Here is a 19,964-nt window from a genome sequence, read left to right on the forward strand (position 1 = left end):
ACTAAATTCACAATCAAACCATACGTAACTAAGGAGAAGCTTCACCGCGTCATGTGATAAACAATGGCGAACAAGGCCGAAGTACCCATTCTCGGAACCGGCGTGACGTCACACGGCCTAGTTACCGATCATCCGGGTCTTTGGGGGTGAAGCAAAGCCTTAGTGATTACTGGTTTACATAGAATAAAGTTATCATATTAACTTTTTACATGCCTTACATATTGTCATTTATTTTCTGTAGCTAACACATAGTTGCAATACGTCTTATGTGTATTATAACAGCTTGGGTTGCCATATAAGAGAAACGAACAACGGGTATCTGAATTAGTATAATCTATATTTAGTACCGATGTGTTTCCGTGTACTTTGAATGTCGAGGGGACAGGGCAGGTTGGGCAGAATATAATTTTTGTTGATGCAATTTTCAGGTAATGTTAATTATAAATTTTAACAATTTTGAAATGATAAGATAATTATTAATATAATAATTATGATGTGGGCTACAAAATATATAATTTGTATTTATAATAAAATTTGTATGCATGATTAAGTTAATTATTTTCATGATTTAATAATTATTTTATTTGCAAATAATATGTAATAATTAAACAATGGCAAATTTGTTACTTTACAAGTTCAAAATTACAATAGTATTATTGTCATTTCTTATTATATAGATGTATTGGCAACAGTATAATGTTCCACTGAATACATTATTTTATTCTTAAAACAAAATACGGTTTCTTGAAATAATGAAATGCTTTTGTTTTTACAGATTGCAAAATTACCACATGATGTTGCCCTTCCTTACCGGTTGAATGCAGGCAACAAAAAATAGCAATAATAAAATATAGCCATCCTCAGACCTTGACATCTAGGGGGAGCAATATCTCTCTCTACTTACCCATCACACCTGAGATTAGTTTCAAGGAGAATAATATATAGTTTCCTTTGGCATGTGAATTTATATACATGTAGTATCAATATGGTAATATTTTAAATTGCCCCCCATAAACTACATTAGGGAGCAAATAATCAGTTCCCTCAGTTATTTTCATGTCGAGGTCTACAACCTAATAAAACGTAAGTGTTACCTCGTCGAACAAACATGCAAATGTTTTAATAATAGGGTTTAACCTGGTATATTTAGTAATAAAACACAAAAACTTACCTGAGTAAATAATGGTCAATATATATATGTATAAGATTGGTGTTATTTTATATCTACTCAATGGATATTGCAGATATTTTCTTGTTCAGTCTTGTGCTGTATTGGAATTGTTATTGCAGTTCATTTTAAGTAATATCTACAAAACTAATTTTTAATAGTATACAGCTGGAGAAAGGAGGCAAATATGGTTGTTAATAAACTGATCTATATCGGTATGCCTTCTACTAGACTACACATATTTAACCTAAGTTGCTTTTAACCCGGGTTAAATTACCTCATTTAGATGCACTTATGTAGCATATTCAAGGAAAATATATGAATGAGATAGTTAAATGCTATATTCTCCATGTCAAACTGTTTTCAAAATGGAAAACAAATATCAGATATGGCAGTTGACCATTCATTTTATTGCAGGCAATTTCTAAAGCAGATTACACACACGAACACACACACACACACACACACACACACACACACACACACACACACACACACACACACTGAACTGTAGAATAACATAAAACTACATATGTAAAAAGGTAAGTCCTCTAACTTGAACAAGTAAAATTTATATTGATCCACAATAGATTTTTATGTATTTTTAGATTTATGTATATGTATGTGTAGTGTTTTCCCTAGCTTGTTTTAGCACGGTGCAGCACCATGCCTCGATAGTCTAGCAACATCTTGCCTTAATCAGCACCATGCTGCCCTGAGATTAAATAAGCCTTTTGCACTAATTAATTCTAAAATTGCCTTTATAAAACACCCAAAAAGGTATTATTAATTAATCAAATATGCCTTTTACATCTTTTGCCATTCATTTATTAAAGCAAGCACATAAATTACATTAATGTTTATTTCAATTAATTTTTGTGTATTTTTAATGAAAAAAAGTGCCCCGAAAATGGTGAAAATGCCCCAAAAGTGTTTGGTCTACCATGCCTTTACAAATTTCTAGGGAAATCACTAATGTGTGTGTGTGTGTGTGTGTGTGTATATATATATATATATATATATATATATATATATATATATATATATGTATGCATGTATGCATGTATGCATGTATGTATGTGTATGTATGTATGTGTGTATATATATATATATATATATATATATATATATATATATATATATATATATATATATATGTATACATATACATATATAGATATATATACACACACACACATACATACATACATACACACATATATATATATATATATATATATATATATATATATATATATATATATATATAATATATATATGTGTATGTATGTATGTATAGACACACACATTAGTGATTTCCCTAGAAATTTAGCATATATATATACTGAAACAAAGGCACACACATTATTTACCCTCTGCACCAAAGTAAATACTAAACACACGGAGGGGGGGGGCGGGGGGGAGACCTATATTTTCTTACTGCAGGTCTGCTACAGACACATTTGCAAAAAAAAAAAAAAAAAATTATAAAAGAATTTAGGCCTATATTATAATTATTATATGTGTTAAATTTAGCAGTATAAACTTTTATTTTAAAATTAAAAAATAAATAAATAAGATGTAGTAGCTGTGGTATGGCAAAATAAATACAAGTATAGATAATATCCAAGCAACTAAGATTAAATGAAAAATAAAGACCACACAAATGTAATGATAAAGTAATATAGTAATATACTCTTTATTCAAGAACTGGATGCATCGTTTTGTTGGGGGGGGGGGGGGGGGGGGGGGGTTCATGGAAGACGATGGAATTGTGTATTTTATTTACAGTATAATGTGGGATTTTTATCACTGCACATGCTTTAACCATTTTGTTTGCTAAATTAATCTCTGTTGGTGTCAACAAGTAACAACATTGAAGTCAACGTAGTCACATTCTATGAAGGAAGCCATGGAATTCCATCAGGTTTGTCGTTTTAATGACCCTACCCACAAGCGGCGCCTAGTCTCTTCTTTTGGAAATTTGTAAAACGATATTTTTTTTAACATCATGTTATGGTTTATGCAGCCAACTGCACAACATGTGTTAGGCATCGTGACCGTTAACTGTTGTAAATGATCGACCAAAGTTGCCTCATTTCACTATCAAACCATACGTAACTAAGGAGAAGCTTCACCGCGTCACGTGATAAACAATGGCGGCCAGGGGTCGAAGTACCCGTATGTTCGGTTCCGAGAATATGATGATATGTTCGGTTCCGAGAATTGTGATCGACGAATGGAAGGAAGGAAATGTTTTATTTAACGACGCACTCAACACAGGATAGTACATACCACGGCCTTTGTTACACCAGTTGTGGAGCACTGACTGGAACGAGAAATAGCCCAATGGATCCACCGACGGGAATCGATCCTAGACCGACCGCGCACCAAGCAGACGCTTTACCACTGGGATACGTCCCACCCCTTCGACGGATGGACGGCCAGATTAAAAAGAGAAACTGACACGTGATCATATGATTATTGGGTAACTTGTATTATTGATTAGTTACTGCTGAAATGAATGCCCTTATCTTGCTAGACTCGATCCGTGCCCGGAGTACTCGTGGAGAGCCTATTTTGTTTAACCACACCTCAGTATATTTTGTAAGTACGGTTATTTTGTATTGTTATTTCAAGTCTCCGTAGCGCAGTGGATAGCGCCCTGGACTTCTAATCAAGAGGTCGCGGCTTCGAATCCCGCCGGGGATGTCTAAAAGAAATGTTTGCTTCTTCTAATAAAATGTTGCTTTCTCATACGATTAGAAAGAGTTTCTTGAAAATTTGATGTCCTGAAATGCAATTTCCTGGATACTAAGAGAAAATAGAAAGACAGGGTGCCCAGGGTGTCCCCTACCTCATGTTGAGGGGCCCTCGAACCTGAAGTGCCCCGGGACCCCCAAGGTCTAAATCCGACCCTGATGACCAGAAACATTTCAGATATATGAAAATGGATAAACTAAATACAATCTAAGTAAACTGTGGTGCCAATAAGAAATATTCCGTAGCGTTTATAAACTAGTATGTCGCTTTAACAAGGCTTTCACAAGGAAGGGGATGCAGTTTATGGATATGAAGTTTGTTTTGTTTAACGACACCACTAGAAAACATTGATTTATTAATCATCGGCTATTGGATGCCAAACCATCACTGTCTGCCTGAACATCCCTGGCATTGAAACAAAAGCGCACCAATCAGTTGTGACACAGAAAGCACTGACACTTGAACACATAAGTACTCACTATCCAACAGAGCACTGGATTCATGTCTACTCAGACGGATCATCACAAGGTGCAGTCCGAAATGGAGGGGCAAGTGCATACATCCAATATCCGAACGGAACAACTAAGTCACTATCAGCCCAAACAGGCCAGCTGTCAACAAACTATAGATTCGAGCAACAAGCAGCCATTCTAGCAGCAACATCTCTTCTCATAAAACAAGCCATATCAAACACTAACATCGTCTTCTTCATCGACTGCAAATCAGTACTTCAATCAGTCCAAAATGAGTCCCAAGATATTGCCACCAGAAATTTCAAACACCAGCCCAGTATCATATCCAGAACCAACAATGCTGCACTTCAATGGATTCCAGCACACTGTGGAATCACAGGAAACGAGACTGCAGACAACCTAGCCAAACAAGCATCTGAATGCCAACAACACCGTCACAGAGTTTCACTTCCTGAGATGGAGACTCTCATAAAAGGGAAGTTCAACACAGCCTGCAAAACAAGGGCAAGAAGTACTTATCCAAGTAACCCCATCATACACCTAAACCGACGAGAACAAACAATGATATTCAGACTGAGGACAGGGCACTGCAGACTCGGTGCACATATCTATAAACGCAAAGTGGTAACAACACCTCAGTGCCACTGTAACACTGAACCCAAACTCCAGAGCATGTACTGCAAAGATGTTCAACATATGACAGTATCAGAGAAAACATCTGGACACAACCCAGAAAAATCGAAGAAAACCTTTAGGGCGAAAGAGACGACCTGCTCCTGGCTGGATTTCATGGAGACGGTAAAACTCACGGTTTGAATTCAAGGAGCATACAGAAACTGAACGCATAAGAAGGATGTCAAACATTTGGTAATTTTGACATATAGTCTTAGAGAGGAAACCCGCTACATTGTTCCATTAGTAGCAAGGGATATTTTATATGCACCATCCCACAGACAGGATAGCACATACCACGGCCTTTGATATACCAGTGGTAGTGCACTGGCTGGAACGAGAAATAGCCCAACGGTATCACTGTTCCACTGGGCTACTATTTATGGATCTGTGCACTTTGTTAATATTGGATACTGCATACACGGCACATGGACGTCATGCAATATTTGTGTGAAATGCATTGCTATGGGTGTCTGTTTCTTTACATTGATATAGCAAAAACAGCTGGACAACAAGAGGTATAATCATTGCGAGGGTTGACCGATTCCAGGTATGTTAAGTTTATTGTAAAAATACCACTGGCTACCGCGATTAATAAAACCGATACACCTATTGTTACAATGTGGATAAACATAACTTTTACTTAAGTGTGGTCTCAGACCTTCTGTTCATGTCACGGATAGTTCAAATTCATATTGGACAAGCATAACTTGAATCTTCACGATGTTGTCTGAGAGCTAATAGCAATGTTATTTTACAAAAAGACAAGTGTCAGAGAACACAAAACAAAAAACTAAATCTGATATAATCATTTTCAAACTAGCTGAAAATAAAAGCACGTAAAAGAGAAAAAACAGAAATCGAAGATTTGAATATGTTTATTAACTAACTTATAATGTTTACGTTTTCGAAATTGTTACAAATTTGCCAATATAATTTTACTAAACATAACAAAAAGTATCATTGGTAACTCCACCAATGATTAAATAATATATTTAACTTCCTTTCCTTCCTGTTAGTATTAAAATATTAAATTGATAATTTGTTTGTTGAATTTATTCTTGCATGGTATCATTAATTACTGTTTTGATAGTCAGTGTATGCTATCACATCTTTCAAAATATCCATTGAACTCTGTTCTGTACAAAAAATCGGCTTTGTAGTCTAAATTAATAAAACGTAGCCTGTCTTAGATGTAGCGCTAGCTAGTCACAAAGGTACCATTGTGCCAAATATCTTCCTAAAGCCAATACTGTTAACGTTTACCAATAAAACGATGAGCAGCACGCCTACTCATCCAAGCAGTACTGTACATAAATAAAACGTGTTGCACCTCAAATTAAATCTACCTGTAATAAAATGGGGCTCATGTATATACCATTTAAGAGATGTTATTAATATTTTCATTAGCAACACTCATTTTTGCTGAAAATCGCATTTTCCTTTTTGGGGGTAATATGCACTGGTGTAACAATTGTATACCGGTACTAAATAAAAGTGTATTTATTTATTGGATAATAATATTTGCATAAATAATCAACGATACATATTACTACCAACCAGACCAGCAGCTGATGTTACTCTGTAAATATTTGAACTTTGAGATAGAGCTTTCTGCTTTGGTACAGTGTAACCTAAAGACGAATTAGGAAGGAGATATCATCCTAACATAGTGAGGATTTTATATGGGGAACGGCGGAGGGGGGGGGGGGGGGTCACCCACAAATACCTCAACCATTTTAACCATAATAAGTCTGTAAGGCGGGCCAATATATCAACATAAGAACAAATAAGTAGACAGGTTTTCACAAAAATAATTATGCGTCTATTTGACAACCTATGCTTTATTTCATTCGCTGGGTATATTAAACTTGATTTCGTACTTAAATCGAATTACGGTTCAAGAACGCTGTAGTGAGAGAGAAGTCTGTGCAGTGGTCATTGGGTCGGTAAAAATCACTCTAACTGACAGCCGGCATTGGGATATGAACCTAGAGTCTATCAGCTTTAGGCCGATCACACAACCCAGGCCACTTTGATCTATTTTTTTGCATCTTGACTAGTATCAAGCTTTGGCATCACAAGCGGCGGATCAAGCATCTGTTCCGTGTAAAACGAATCTGACCCTGGCGTGATGACCATCAGCTTCCCATTGCTGTCCTCGTCCTGAACCAGTTTGATAAAGACATCACCCACAGCAGACACTCTGGAATGAAACATGTACAAAACATTCAGATTGACATCAGAGACAATTTAGATCTGTACATCTGTGGGACAGGGTCAAGGGTTGCAACGTGTTGCCTACACCTAAGTTAACTCAGGATTGTGGAGAAAACTATATAAAGTTTTCAACGTGTTGCCTAAACCTGGGTTAACTCTTGTTGGTGCAGACGACCATATAAAACACTGGCGTAGGAAACGGGGGGTGGGGGGGGGGGGGGGGGGCATGTGCCCCCTACTTTTCAGATATTTTGCTTTACTTTTGCTTTATAATAGTGTAAAAGCGTGTAAATATAATGCCCCCCCCCCCCCCCCCATACACACACACACACACGTTTTGGCACCTTCCTACACCACTGTAAAGTTTTCAACGTGTTGCCTAAAACTACATTAACCTTAGACTTTGGAAACAACCTGGGTTATATAATATTTTGGATATAACACTGGGCAATATATAGTTTTAACATGCAGCTCAAATCTAGGTTAATCTGGATTTTGGAAATAACGTAGGACTGAAAAGGTTTCCAATATATTATCCAAACCTAGACTAACCATGGATTTTAGAGTTGGCCCGATTTTATATAAGGTTTTCAACGACTTGTTTAAACTCGGGCTAACATTGGGTTTAGGAGGTAATCTTAGGCTAAAGACATTTTCAACGTATTACCTAAATCTAGATTAACCGTGGATTTTGGAGTCGACCTGTGGTTATAATGGGTTTTTAACGTAAAACACGTTGTCTAAGCGTAACCTAAACGTAAATCTGCCTCAGCAGTATAATGCTTTCAAATTTCACATTGCTTAATTAATCATCGGCTATTGGATGTCAAACTTTTGTTAATTCTGACACATAGTCAACAGAGGAAACCTGCTACATTTTCCCACTAGCAGCAAGGGAGTTTTGTATGCACTTTCGCACAGACAGGATAGCACACATTATCACAGCCTTTGATATACCGGTTGTGGTGTACTGGCTTGAACGAGAAATAGCCCAATGGGCCCATCGACAGAGATCGATCCCAAACCGACTGCGCATCAAACGACCGCTTTGCCATTTATCTCACATCTCGGACAGGAAAGCACATACTACGGCCTTTGACCAGTTGTGGTGCACTGGTTGGAACTAGAAAAACCAATGAGTTGAATGGATCCACCGAGGTTGTTCGATCCTGCGACGCAAGCACCTCGGGCGAGCACTCAATCGATTGAGCTAAATACCGCACACTCCTGATCAAATACACGGGTTTACTTGGCTTGAGCTGAACACTTAGGCTAAATCAGAGGTTGTTTTTGTTTCCGTTTCAATATTTTTCTTGATTGCTGAACATGGGTGCCTTTAAATTGATGGAAATTCCTTCTAAGACAGTTTCCAGTCATTTCTAGGCCTGATTTTGGCAAATGTCCCAGTAGATGACGAGGCAAAGCTGAAATCCGCAAATTTTTAGCTCGACCCAAAATCGATGACCTTTTGACCTCTGGTGACCTACTTTTGCGGTTCATTTGCATATTGTGATATGTGTTCATTAGAGAGTTTCAAAACACATTTTGAGTGGTGAATTGTTATGATAGGGTGATTCTAAGGAAAGTCATTCCAAATTAAGTTTCCCCTTCCCCTAAAATTTGCTTTAGAATTTTTTCCACACACTATTCAATTTTCATGGTGAAAATGACAGAAAGCTACTCGATACGGAAGGCTATCACCTCATTTTATTATCTACATACATAGACTGATAAAAAAAAACGTATGAGCCTTTGTTCCTCTGGCTGGTGCCTCTGGCTCATGGACTACAATAGTCAGGCAGCTGGCGTGTATCCCATGGAGAGCGTACTTGAACCTTAATTGGATATAAGCACGAATATAGGTGAGGGTGTGATAATATACCTTTAATTGAGATTAATGTGGAAAATGCGTTTTCGCTACATTTTGTAATCTATTTAGGGTGACCGGCCTCGGTGGCGTCATGGTTAGGCCATCGGTCTACAGGCTGGTAGGTACTGGGTTCGGATCCCAGTCGAGGTATGGGATTTTTAATCCACATACCGACTCCAAACCCTGAGTGAGTGCTCTGCAAGGCTCAATGGGTAGGTGTAAACCACTTGCACCGACCAGTGATCCATAACTGATTCAACAAAGGCTATGGTTTGTGCTATCCTGCCTGTGGGAAGCGCAAATTAAAGATCCCTTGCTGTCTGTCATAAAAGAGTAGCCTATGTGGCGACAGTGAGTATCCTCTTAAAAAAAACCAACAGTGTCAGAATGACCATATGTTTGACGTCCAATAGCCGATGATAACATGAAAAAATCAGTTTAGAGTATTTTACGGGAAGTAAAAAAGGCGTTTTCATGGTACATGGTGAAAAGATAGTGAACGCATATTTCACGAAAATGTGAAAACTGCGTTCCAATTCTGTGAAAAATGCGGCCGGATTCTTCGCAAGTGTGAAAAAATGCATTTTGTGAAAAATGACGTCCAACAAAGCTATTGAAGGTTGGTAGGTATTGGTTCGCACCCAGGTACTAGCCTCCAGCCAGGGTCCGATTTCACAAACCATATTGTATGTAAACGTAATTAAATATACGACTAAAGAATGGCTCTCCATTTTCTTAAATTGTCTTTAAAATGCGCCATCTTCCGTAATAATGTAATTTTCTGCATGAAATAAATGGCAAACATATACGACTGATAAAACTGCTAGTCGCAGACGTAAGCTTACAATGTTTTTTGAAATTGGTTCCAGGGCCCTGTTCCACAAAGCGATCTTAGCCCTAAGATCACCGTAACTGCACAACTAACATATGCACTTAACGTGACCTTAGCGCTAAGATCGTTTTGTGGAACAGAGCCCAGAGCTATAGTTTAACGGCTCAATAATAAGGTGTAATTCCATTGTGTCGACTCATCTCTCACTAGACAGTATAACGCCTGTCCTTGAGCAGATAGATAGCTTAGATAGCTGAGGTGTGTGCCCAGGGCAGCATGCTTGAACAATAACTGGATATAAATAGGAAAATAAACCGATTCAATGATTGAAACGTCTACTTACGGAATGATTTCAACAACGTCGAGATAGGCCATTAGACCGTCGTAGCAAAGACATTCATCTGGTTTTGGATGAATCATATTTGTGTCTGCAGCAGATGGACACAGGCAGGCCAACCTCACTCCCATGCTGGGCATATTTGGATTTGACTGGAACATTTGCAAAGAAAATCAATTTTAAAAAGTAAAATATTATAGTCCTAATTTACATTGACTTGTCATATAATTTCATGAATTACAGTCTCCCTTATAAAGTGTTTTGTGTAACGACACCACTAGAACACATTGATTCATTAATCATCAGCTATAGGATATCAAACATTTGGTAATATTTCCATTAGTAGCAAGAGACCTTCAATATGCACCATTCCAGAGACAGGATAGCACATACCACGGCCTTTGATATACCAGTCGTGAACTGCCTTATAATGTCAACAACTGTTAGCTCTACAAACCTCAGTGGTAGGCAAAAATCGACATCCCATCGAGGTTTTCTCAAATAACTGACTGATATGCATGTAGCATGTATTATCCCTTTCTTCCATAGACTATTGTGGCGGATCCAGAAAATCCATTTAGGGGGCCCCAATGACGTGAGGCGGAATGCCAAGGGAACTTTGGGGGAGGTTTGGAGGGGGATAAAAATTAATATATAATAAAATTATAACTGTCGCAAAATTTAGCCCCCCCCCCCCCCCCCTAGATCCGCCTCCGGACTATACATAACAAATAATAACAGTTATGGACTCTTTGCTCTCAACTTCTATTATTAGATCACTGGCTACTGCAGCGCTCACCAGGCTGTCCATTGCCACATTAGCCCGTTGCTAATTTTATGCAAAATGGCTACTACTTTTAGCTTTTGGGTAATTAAATAAAACGTTCCTTAAATTATCCTCGCTTTAATTATTGAGCCCTGTTACTGGATGTCAAACATAAGTCATTGTGACACTTCGTCTAGAATGCTAGAGAAGAAACTCACAGATGCCACACAAACTGTTCTTATTACTTACTAACAACTAGCTCACTATGTTCTGTAATATACCAATCATGAAACACAGTGGACCCACTTATTGGCATATGACAGAGCAGCAATGTGTGTGTGTGTGTGTGTGTGTGTGTGTGTGTGTGTGTGTGTGTGTGTGTGTGTTTGTGTGCATTTTATTGTTTATATAAAGTACTTGCTAATACCTATATACTTAGTCTCTCTAATTTCTGTGCTACTTTATATCACACAAAGCACTTAGGTGGAAATGTGGCACCTTACAATTTAGTGATATCCCACACGCTTGGGTGTTCAACAAGCACACACCCTAGTCGCCGACACCTCCCCCCCCCCCCCCCCCATACTCTACCCCGTTATTTGGTAGGATTATTGAAAAGTAAAATGGTTAAAGATAATCTAAGAATAAATTTAAAAGAATAATTTTTTCTGCTTTTGTAGACTCGTTCGTATTACGAAAATGTTTAAGTTGAAATCTAACCTAGATTTGCACAGAATAGATAAATAAAGTTAAATCCTACACATTTTTCCATTAGTAGCAAGGGATATTTTATATACGCCATTTCACAGACAGGGTATCACATAACATGGCCTTTCATATGCCAGTGGTGGTGCACTGGCTGGATCGAGAAATAGCTCAATGGGCCTACCCACGGGAATGGATCCCAGACCGACCGCGCATCAGGCGAGTACTTTACCACTGATTTAAGGTCCCACTCTCGAATATATAAATGAGTTCTACTAACCGCCCAGCTTTTAGTAAATCCAACTATCGCATGTTTCGTAGCTGCATAGAGCGGAAAAAAGGAACATGGTGCCAAACCTGAAAAAGAAAAAAAGAAAGAAAAGAAAATGTTTAAAAGAACAGGTTCCCAGGGCCGTATCTAGTTCAAACGGTTTAAGGCATAATCGTAGGAACGATATGTAAAGGGATGTGTGGGTGGAGCTGGGGTTGCAACACACCATAGTGAGGCACAAACTCTTATTATTATATATATATATATATATATATATATATATATATATATATATATATATATATATATATATATATAACGCATTTCTCTATAACTATAGTAAACGTCACCACTTCTACGGGACAAACATTAATGCAATTAAAACATTAGATAACCATCTTTTGATTTTTCATATTATAGGAAGGCTATTTGTTACAGCATTTCTGGATGTAGAGAAGAATGTTTTCTAAAAATTGGCTTAATGTGTCCCACCTTCAGGCCCCTGGGTCATCAGTGTGTCCAAATGTACAAATGTGTTTCCCCGTGCGCCAGGAAAGACTAACCAGTCATGCCACAACGCCTCCAACGTCAGTCAAGGGGTGACACACTGGACGACTAAGGGCTTAGGATAATTTTTGCTGATTTGCGCAACCAGTTGCCTATACATATTAGATCAGTTGGTTGAGCACTGGAACTCTCATACAGAGAGTTCGTGGGTCAAATCCTCTCAGTGGAGGTTGATGTATCTGTCATATATACCTTATGTAATTAATATTACTTATTATTACTCACCTGCTACCGAAGACATATTTATTATCACCCCTCCTCTACCTCCTTTATCCTTACGCATGTGTTTAATGGCCAAATTAGTTCCCCAAATAACTGCATTCTGAAATTAAAAGAATGTCATCAGATTTAAACACAATCAAATTAGATATATCTCTTTATGAAGACCTCGTGAAGGGCAATGTAAATCATTTCTAATACTTGCTTATATACTGAGAAAACAGAATTCAACAACTTCGAATTATAGACCAAATTTCAGTCACTTTTTTAGCCTCACAAAGTACATAGATGTAATGTAATGTGTGATTGGATGTCAGTAATGTGTGATTGGATGTCAGTAATGTTTGATTGAATGTCAGTAATGTGTGATTGAATGTCAGTAATGTGTGACTGAATGTCAGTAATGTTAGATTGAATATCAATAACACGATTAACTTCCTGAGAGTTTTGGTTGCAGTCAGTCTTTTCTATCGGTAGTTATTGTACGTAGAACACTATCAAAGACGCCATTTTTGCAGATAGAAAGTTTGTTTGTTTTGTTTAACGACACCACTAGAGTACATTGATAAACTAATCATCGGCTATTGGTAAGATTTGGTAATTCTGACTCGTAGTCATCAGAGGAAACCTGCTATATTTTTTCTAATGCAGCAAGGGATCTTTTATATGCACTTTCCCACAGACAAGAATGTATAAAACACGGACATTGACCAGTTGTAGTGCACTGGTTGGAATGGATCCACCGAGACAGTTCGATCCTGCGACGCAAGCACCTCAAACGAACATTCAACCGACTGAACTAAATCCCGCCCTTTTGCAGATAGATTACTCATCAACACTGGAAATAATAAATTTCAAAAGAACCAAGCGAAAATACAACAGCGACCTAATACTCCGTCTTGTGCCAACCAGGTAACAAATTCGCACTCTCCAGTTATTACTACGAAACAAATCACCGATTACCATAATACTAATACGTACCACATTGATCGCTATCATCAATTCCCACGTCTTCTCATTCAGTATTCCTGCGTTATTCACCATCACGTCAATCTGACCAAAACTATTCACAGCCGACTGAAAGGTAGCTGAAATTATACGAATGTTAGTACACACAGTAAATAACTAAATAATACTGTGTTGCTGTTTCTCTTAGCAGGAACCATATATGATTTACGAATGCTACAAATTTCAGCCTTAAAAATACTGTCTCACATCCCCATCCCACACAAATATCGTTTACTAATTATTCACTGCCGACTGAAAGGTATTTCTAAGTATACGAATGTTAGTACAGTACACACGGTAAATAACCGAATACAAATGTGTTGTGTCCCATATATAATTTACGAATGCTACAAATTTCAGCCTTAAAGATACTGTCTCACATCCCCATCCCACATAAATATCGTTTACTAATTATTCACTGCCGACTGAAAGGTAGCTGAAAGTATACGAATGTTAGTACAGTACACACGGTAAATAACCGATTACAAATGTGTTGTGTCCCATATATAATTTACGAATGCTACAAATTTCAGCCTTAAAGCTACGGTCTCACATCCCCATGCCACATACATATCGTTTACTAATGTATCATGCATATATGAACTTTAGTTTAAAAAAAAAAAAGATTGTATATTTTCGTCGACTAGCTGGATATAACATACAATATGTCGCCATTGTAGCACTAAACAGTTGAGAGAAGTGACCCGCCCTTTCAGTGTCCAAACAGCAAATGCCAAATTTTAAGTTACCAAAATGAACTAAATCGAAAAATGGCATGCCACTAAAGGAAAGTTAATATGAATGATTTATTATAACTAGTAAAAAGGTAAAAATATACTCCGGATAGCAGATTTAAACCGAGGCAAACATTAAAAATAAAGTAATAAAAACAAATAAATAAATATAAAAATCGCCCAAATATGCCTTTCATTTAAAGATAAAATCCCCTTTTAGTACGTTACTGCCTGTTCCAAACACAAAATACATTTTCTATTTTCTTTTATGAATTGAATCGCAATGCTTGGCATAGGATCATTTCAAAAATAATAAACTGGAAACCGAAACCAGTAGTTACAATAAAGAACAGGGCCCAATTTCACAAAACATCGTAGTTTTGCACGTAAACATAAATCTACGACTAAACCACAATTTTTATTATTATTAAAAATACAGTAAATATAGTTTGAAGTACAATATTTCATTTTCTTTTCTCCTTAAAATGCTCACTCTTCCATAATGATGTAATTTTCTGCACACACCGATGTCAAAACACGTGTAAACATATAACCGGTATAACAGCTAGTCACAGGCGTAAACTTACGATGTTTTGTGAAATGGACCCCTGGAGCCTATTTCACTAAACATCGTAAGTTACGTTTTGCACGTAAACGTAAATCTATGATTCTTCTTATTACTATTATAGTTCAACAAATATAGTTAGAAGAGCACATATTTCATTTTCTTTTGTCTTTTAAATACTCCAGCTTCCGTAATTTTCTGCATGAAATTGATGCTAAACACGTGTAAACGCACGGCTGGTATAACTGCTAGTAGCAGACGTAACTTACGATGTTTTGTGAAACAGGGGCCTGACCTGTAAATTGATCTTTATTGCTAACGTCGCATTTTCCGAATCTAACATTGTCAGCTCCGTATTCCTTTTGTAGGGCTGCTAAGGTCTCCTCGCCGGTTTTTGCATTGGAACCTGCAATAAAAACCTGAAAAAGGGAATAAATCTATCCAATCGATGTTTATTTATTCATATTATTTACTTTGTGCATTGTTCGTATTTATCAAGTACTATGCAACTGGTAACGCCAGTCATGTAATGTTTTTTTTAACAAATATACTTGTTTTGGTTTTGTTTATATAACCAGCCCCATATTGCAGGCTGTCATGTAGGCCTATTTAATAATTACATTGCCAAACCTGTCCAAATCGATCGTGGACCAAACATAGAGAAAGTGTGAATGGATACACTAATAGAGAACAAATATATTGTGATTGTACTATTAGTTACTCAGGTTTTTGACAAGGTGTACAATCCCGTACGCCCTGTCAAAAACCCGCGTAACGAATTTATTACCTTTTAGATCTGTTTTTTGTAAGTAAACTAAAATTACATTAACAGTCAAAGTTTTAAATAAAGTACACACACATTTTGAGTTTGTGTTTAATAATAACATCAAATGCCTCAGAATATATTGGATTTTTTTTGTAAACAAATAACTTAGTTGCTATGCAAGGTATTTACAGCTTTTTTGTTAGCTGTTTGGGTATTAAGAGTGTCAACAAGGATTCCGGGTGGTTTTACCCTGAAACCATTTCGAGGTTGCATGGTACCAAAGAAGATAGTTCCATGTCAAATATTTACCGAATAAAAACAGTTATAGGTGTGAATGGTAGTAATATGTGACATTAATTATTTGTGCAAATACTATTATCCACTGACAGTAAATAAATACACTTTTATTTGTTATACAGTTGTTATGCAGTATACACCAGAGGTTGAAATTTAATGTTGGGTCCCCCTAAAAATGGAACTGCAATTTTCAGCAAAAATGACGGTTGCTATTAAAAACATTAATTAAATCTCTTAAATAGTATGTGACCCCCCACCCCACCCATTTTCTTTGAGGTAGATTAGATACCACACGTTTTATTGCTGTACTTCCTGGGGTTTTTGATACGCTGCTTATCTCAGTTTTATTAGTAAACGTTAATATTATCCGCAATAGGAATTGATTTGGTCTATTAGAGCCTCGATACACGCGTGTGTTTCGCAAGGGAGACAACTCTTAGCGCCTTATTATCTTGCGTGTTTTAAACGTTTACGATTATGATGAAATCGTATCGGAAAAACAAAATTGAACATCTGCAGCCGAACAGAAATATTTGTTGTGTTGTACTAACTTGTAGAACTTTTTAAAAAGCATGTCGAGTTATTACTTAAAATATGTTCGTGATAATTAGCCCAAGTTCTACCACGGTAACTGATTACGTAATGCTATATTCTAGCATTAGATTTTAATACCCGAAAAACTACAGTTCAGCACATTTTTTGCCAAACGTGCTTAAGAAATTAAATTTACCGAATTGTGGTATTCCCATTCATAATGAATTCAAGTCTTTTAACAAATTTAATCAGTGAGGCGTGTTGGAGAAAATTTCGTCATCCGCAGTTTGTATTTTCGTACAACCAGTCGAGCAAGTCACGTGACATTTCGTACACCCTGGCAAATTCTGTATTTACCCGCAAATGAGACGGTGTACTTGTGGTATGTATTGGCTATTGGCCAATCAAAATTTATCTAAACGGTAACAATGTCTAGTACTCGTATGAAGAGTGCACTCGGCATGATCCTATCAGCGATGTTCCGATTTGCTGGACAAGGAATTACAACAGTTACGTTAGAATGTTGACAGCGAACTGAACAGTTCAGGCCCTTTTAAGGGCCCGACGGGCAACCTAAGGAGACGTACCAACTCCGGCCAGGTCTTAATCGCTGAGCTAGCCTACTCTCGGCCTACTAATATCCAAACCTATTCGTAGCTCCTAACCCTTTCCATTAGATCGACCGTTTCAAATTACGCCTAACTACCTTCATCAGAAACGCGCACCCTTTCTCTTTGGACTTAATCCTAGGGACCGGCCTCGGTGGCGTCGTGGTTAGGCCATCGGTCTACAGGCTGGTAGGTACTGGGTTCGGATCCCAGTCGAGGCATGGGTTTTTTAATCCAGATACCGACTCCAAACCCTGAGTGAGTGCTCCGCAAGGCTCAATGGGTAGGTGTAAACCACTTGCACCGACCAGTGATCCATAACTGGTTCAACAAAGGCTATGGTTTGTGCTATTCTGCCTGTGGGAAGTGCAAATAAAAGACCCCTTGCTGCTAATCGGAAAGAGTAGCCCATGAAGTGGCGACAGCGGGTTTCCTCTAAAAAATCTGTGTGGTCCTTAACCGTATAACCGTAAATAAAAAGTGTTGAGTGCGTCGTTAAATAAAACATTTCTTTCTTTCTTTAATCCTACGGGACATTCCAAATTCCATAGCACCAACCACCACCCCCCCCCCCCCCCCACTACCACCCACACCCCCAACCCCCACCCCACCCACCCCCGCCTCTGCTACCGACCACGGTCCCTTGCACCTGCCAGCGCATGTCCCCCCACCTTTCCTGTCTTGGGCAGAGAAACCGGCCGAGGCCGGTACCTGTGCCCAAGATAGGCGTGCGCTACACTGAATGTGCACGTTAATCGCCAGTTCCAGTTCCTATTGACAATTCTTTTCATTAGACTGAGACGAAGTATTAGGCTGTCCTCTAGAACTCCAGACGTTTGACTATTACCGGCAATATGAACAAAAGTCACAATAGGATATACATCAAGAAAGCGAAATATCCTTACACCAATCTCAATTCAGTACATTGCAGTTATGAATAAAACTAGTTTAACTATAGTCAGAAATTCGTTTAGGCTTACCTTTGCGCCCCTTTTCAGTGCCGCTTCTGCCATTCCCCTGCCAAGGCCTCGAGACGCCCCCGTTATGAAAAATACTTTGTTAGATATTTCCATCGTAAGAGCTTAACTCTTCTGTTTTCATTAATTGTGTTGTTTGACAGTTCAAAGGTGCTAGCAGTATACACACTAATGCTACAGGCGTTGTCTGACAATTCAAAAATATTAGCAGTATGTCCGCTATTGCTACAGGTGCTGTCCAGACATATACAATGATAAAGATGTAAAGTTGACGGTACGGCAGTACCTCAGTATAAAATACAACAAACCGGTGTCACATATAATTTGCAATCACCTGCATTTGCACTCCCCAGTCAACATTATACGTAGAAATAGCACATCCCAGTGCATATTATACCTGTAATATACACTACCCCAATCTATATTATATGTATAATATGCACTACCTCTGAATGATATGCACTCCCCCATTAGATGTAGGCTATAATAATGTTTAAGCACTGACATAATTACATGTTTTGACTGTTTTTGATGTTTGCATGGCCAGTGCACTTTGTAAAAGTTGGTATAAATCTCGGTGGCGAATCTAAACGAAGGTGTTGGGTATTTGAATCAGGGGCGGATCCAAAGAGTCCAAAACTTTCTTGGATCCGCCCTTGCAAATAATAACTCATCATGTGTGATTAAAAATGGAAAATTATTATACTTAAAAAACAGAAGAATGATGATCAAATAATGGTAACTTAATTTTGGTACATGTTAGTAACATATGTGGATATCAGAGTATAAAAAAATAATATACAAATACCACGATACTAACCATGTGTACAAGTTACATTTATAACGTATACATGCATGATTATCTCGAAGCACAAGCGGCGTAACCTAGCTAAGTGGTAAAGCGCTCGCCTGATGCGCGGTCGATCTAGGATTATTATGCATATAACCTACCATCAACATTCATTATTATACACATAATCTGCACTTCCCTTTCATTATTATACATATAATTCATTACTATTACTTATACATGTAGCGTATACTTACCATATATTACTATACATATAATCAGCACTCCACATTCATTATTACACATATAATCTACACTCCCCATTCATTACTATACATATAACCTGCACTCCCCATTCATTATTATACATATAATATACACTCCCCATTCATTACTATCAATTGACAATCCTGCCAAATGGCACTTTGTGTTTTAACATATACATATAATCTGCACTCCCCATTCATTATTATACATATTTTCTACACTCCCCATTCATTATGAAACTAAACTACGTATTAAATACTATAAACACTACCTGCACTCCCCATTCGTTACCATACACATAATCTGCACTCCCAGTTCATTATTATTCATATAATATAGACAACACATTCCGTTTTATATGTATAGTAATGAATGTGCAGTGTAGATCATACATATAATTGTGGAATGTATAATACATTTATATTAATGAATGCATAGTGTAGGTTATATGTACAACAAAGAAAAGTGTGTTCAATATGTGTAGTGTAAATTATATATATTGTTATGAATGTGAAGTGTATGAATAAAGTGTGTACATTATAATTATGTACATGT

General features: G+C 37.5%; 1 protein-coding gene and 1 non-coding gene across 7 annotated transcripts in view; one reads left to right on the forward strand and one right to left on the reverse strand.

Annotated features, from left to right (window-relative positions):
* The window catches only part of LOC121367852 (15-hydroxyprostaglandin dehydrogenase [NAD(+)]-like), a 68,494-nt gene that overhangs the window by 25,445 nt on the left and 23,085 nt on the right, over positions 1-19,964 (reverse strand). For 2 of the 6 annotated variants that reach the window (XM_041492272.1, XM_041492276.1), the window contains exons 4-7: positions 12,870-12,966; positions 12,087-12,163; positions 10,342-10,487; positions 5,940-7,282 (exon numbers count right to left, since the gene is read on the reverse strand). The exons of 1 other annotated variant lie outside the window; for it this stretch is intronic. In XM_041492272.1, coding sequence (XP_041348206.1) covers positions 7,117-7,282; positions 10,342-10,487; positions 12,087-12,163; positions 12,870-12,966 — 486 coding nt within the window. In that variant the 3' untranslated portion in view covers positions 5,940-7,116. Of the gene's footprint in view, positions 1-5,939; positions 7,283-10,341; positions 10,488-12,086; positions 12,164-12,869; positions 12,967-13,844; positions 13,952-15,465; positions 15,590-18,355; positions 18,646-19,964 lie in introns of those variants that run through there. 3 more of the 6 variants (XM_041492271.1, XM_041492275.1, XM_041492273.1) reach the window with 3 other exon arrangements.
* Positions 3,808-3,880, forward strand: Trnar-ucu. The gene has a single exon. It is a non-coding gene; the product is annotated as a tRNA-Arg (tRNA).

Source organism: Gigantopelta aegis, chromosome 3, assembly GCF_016097555.1.
Source record: "Gigantopelta aegis isolate Gae_Host chromosome 3, Gae_host_genome, whole genome shotgun sequence".
NCBI lineage: Eukaryota > Metazoa > Mollusca > Gastropoda > Neomphalida > Peltospiridae > Gigantopelta > Gigantopelta aegis.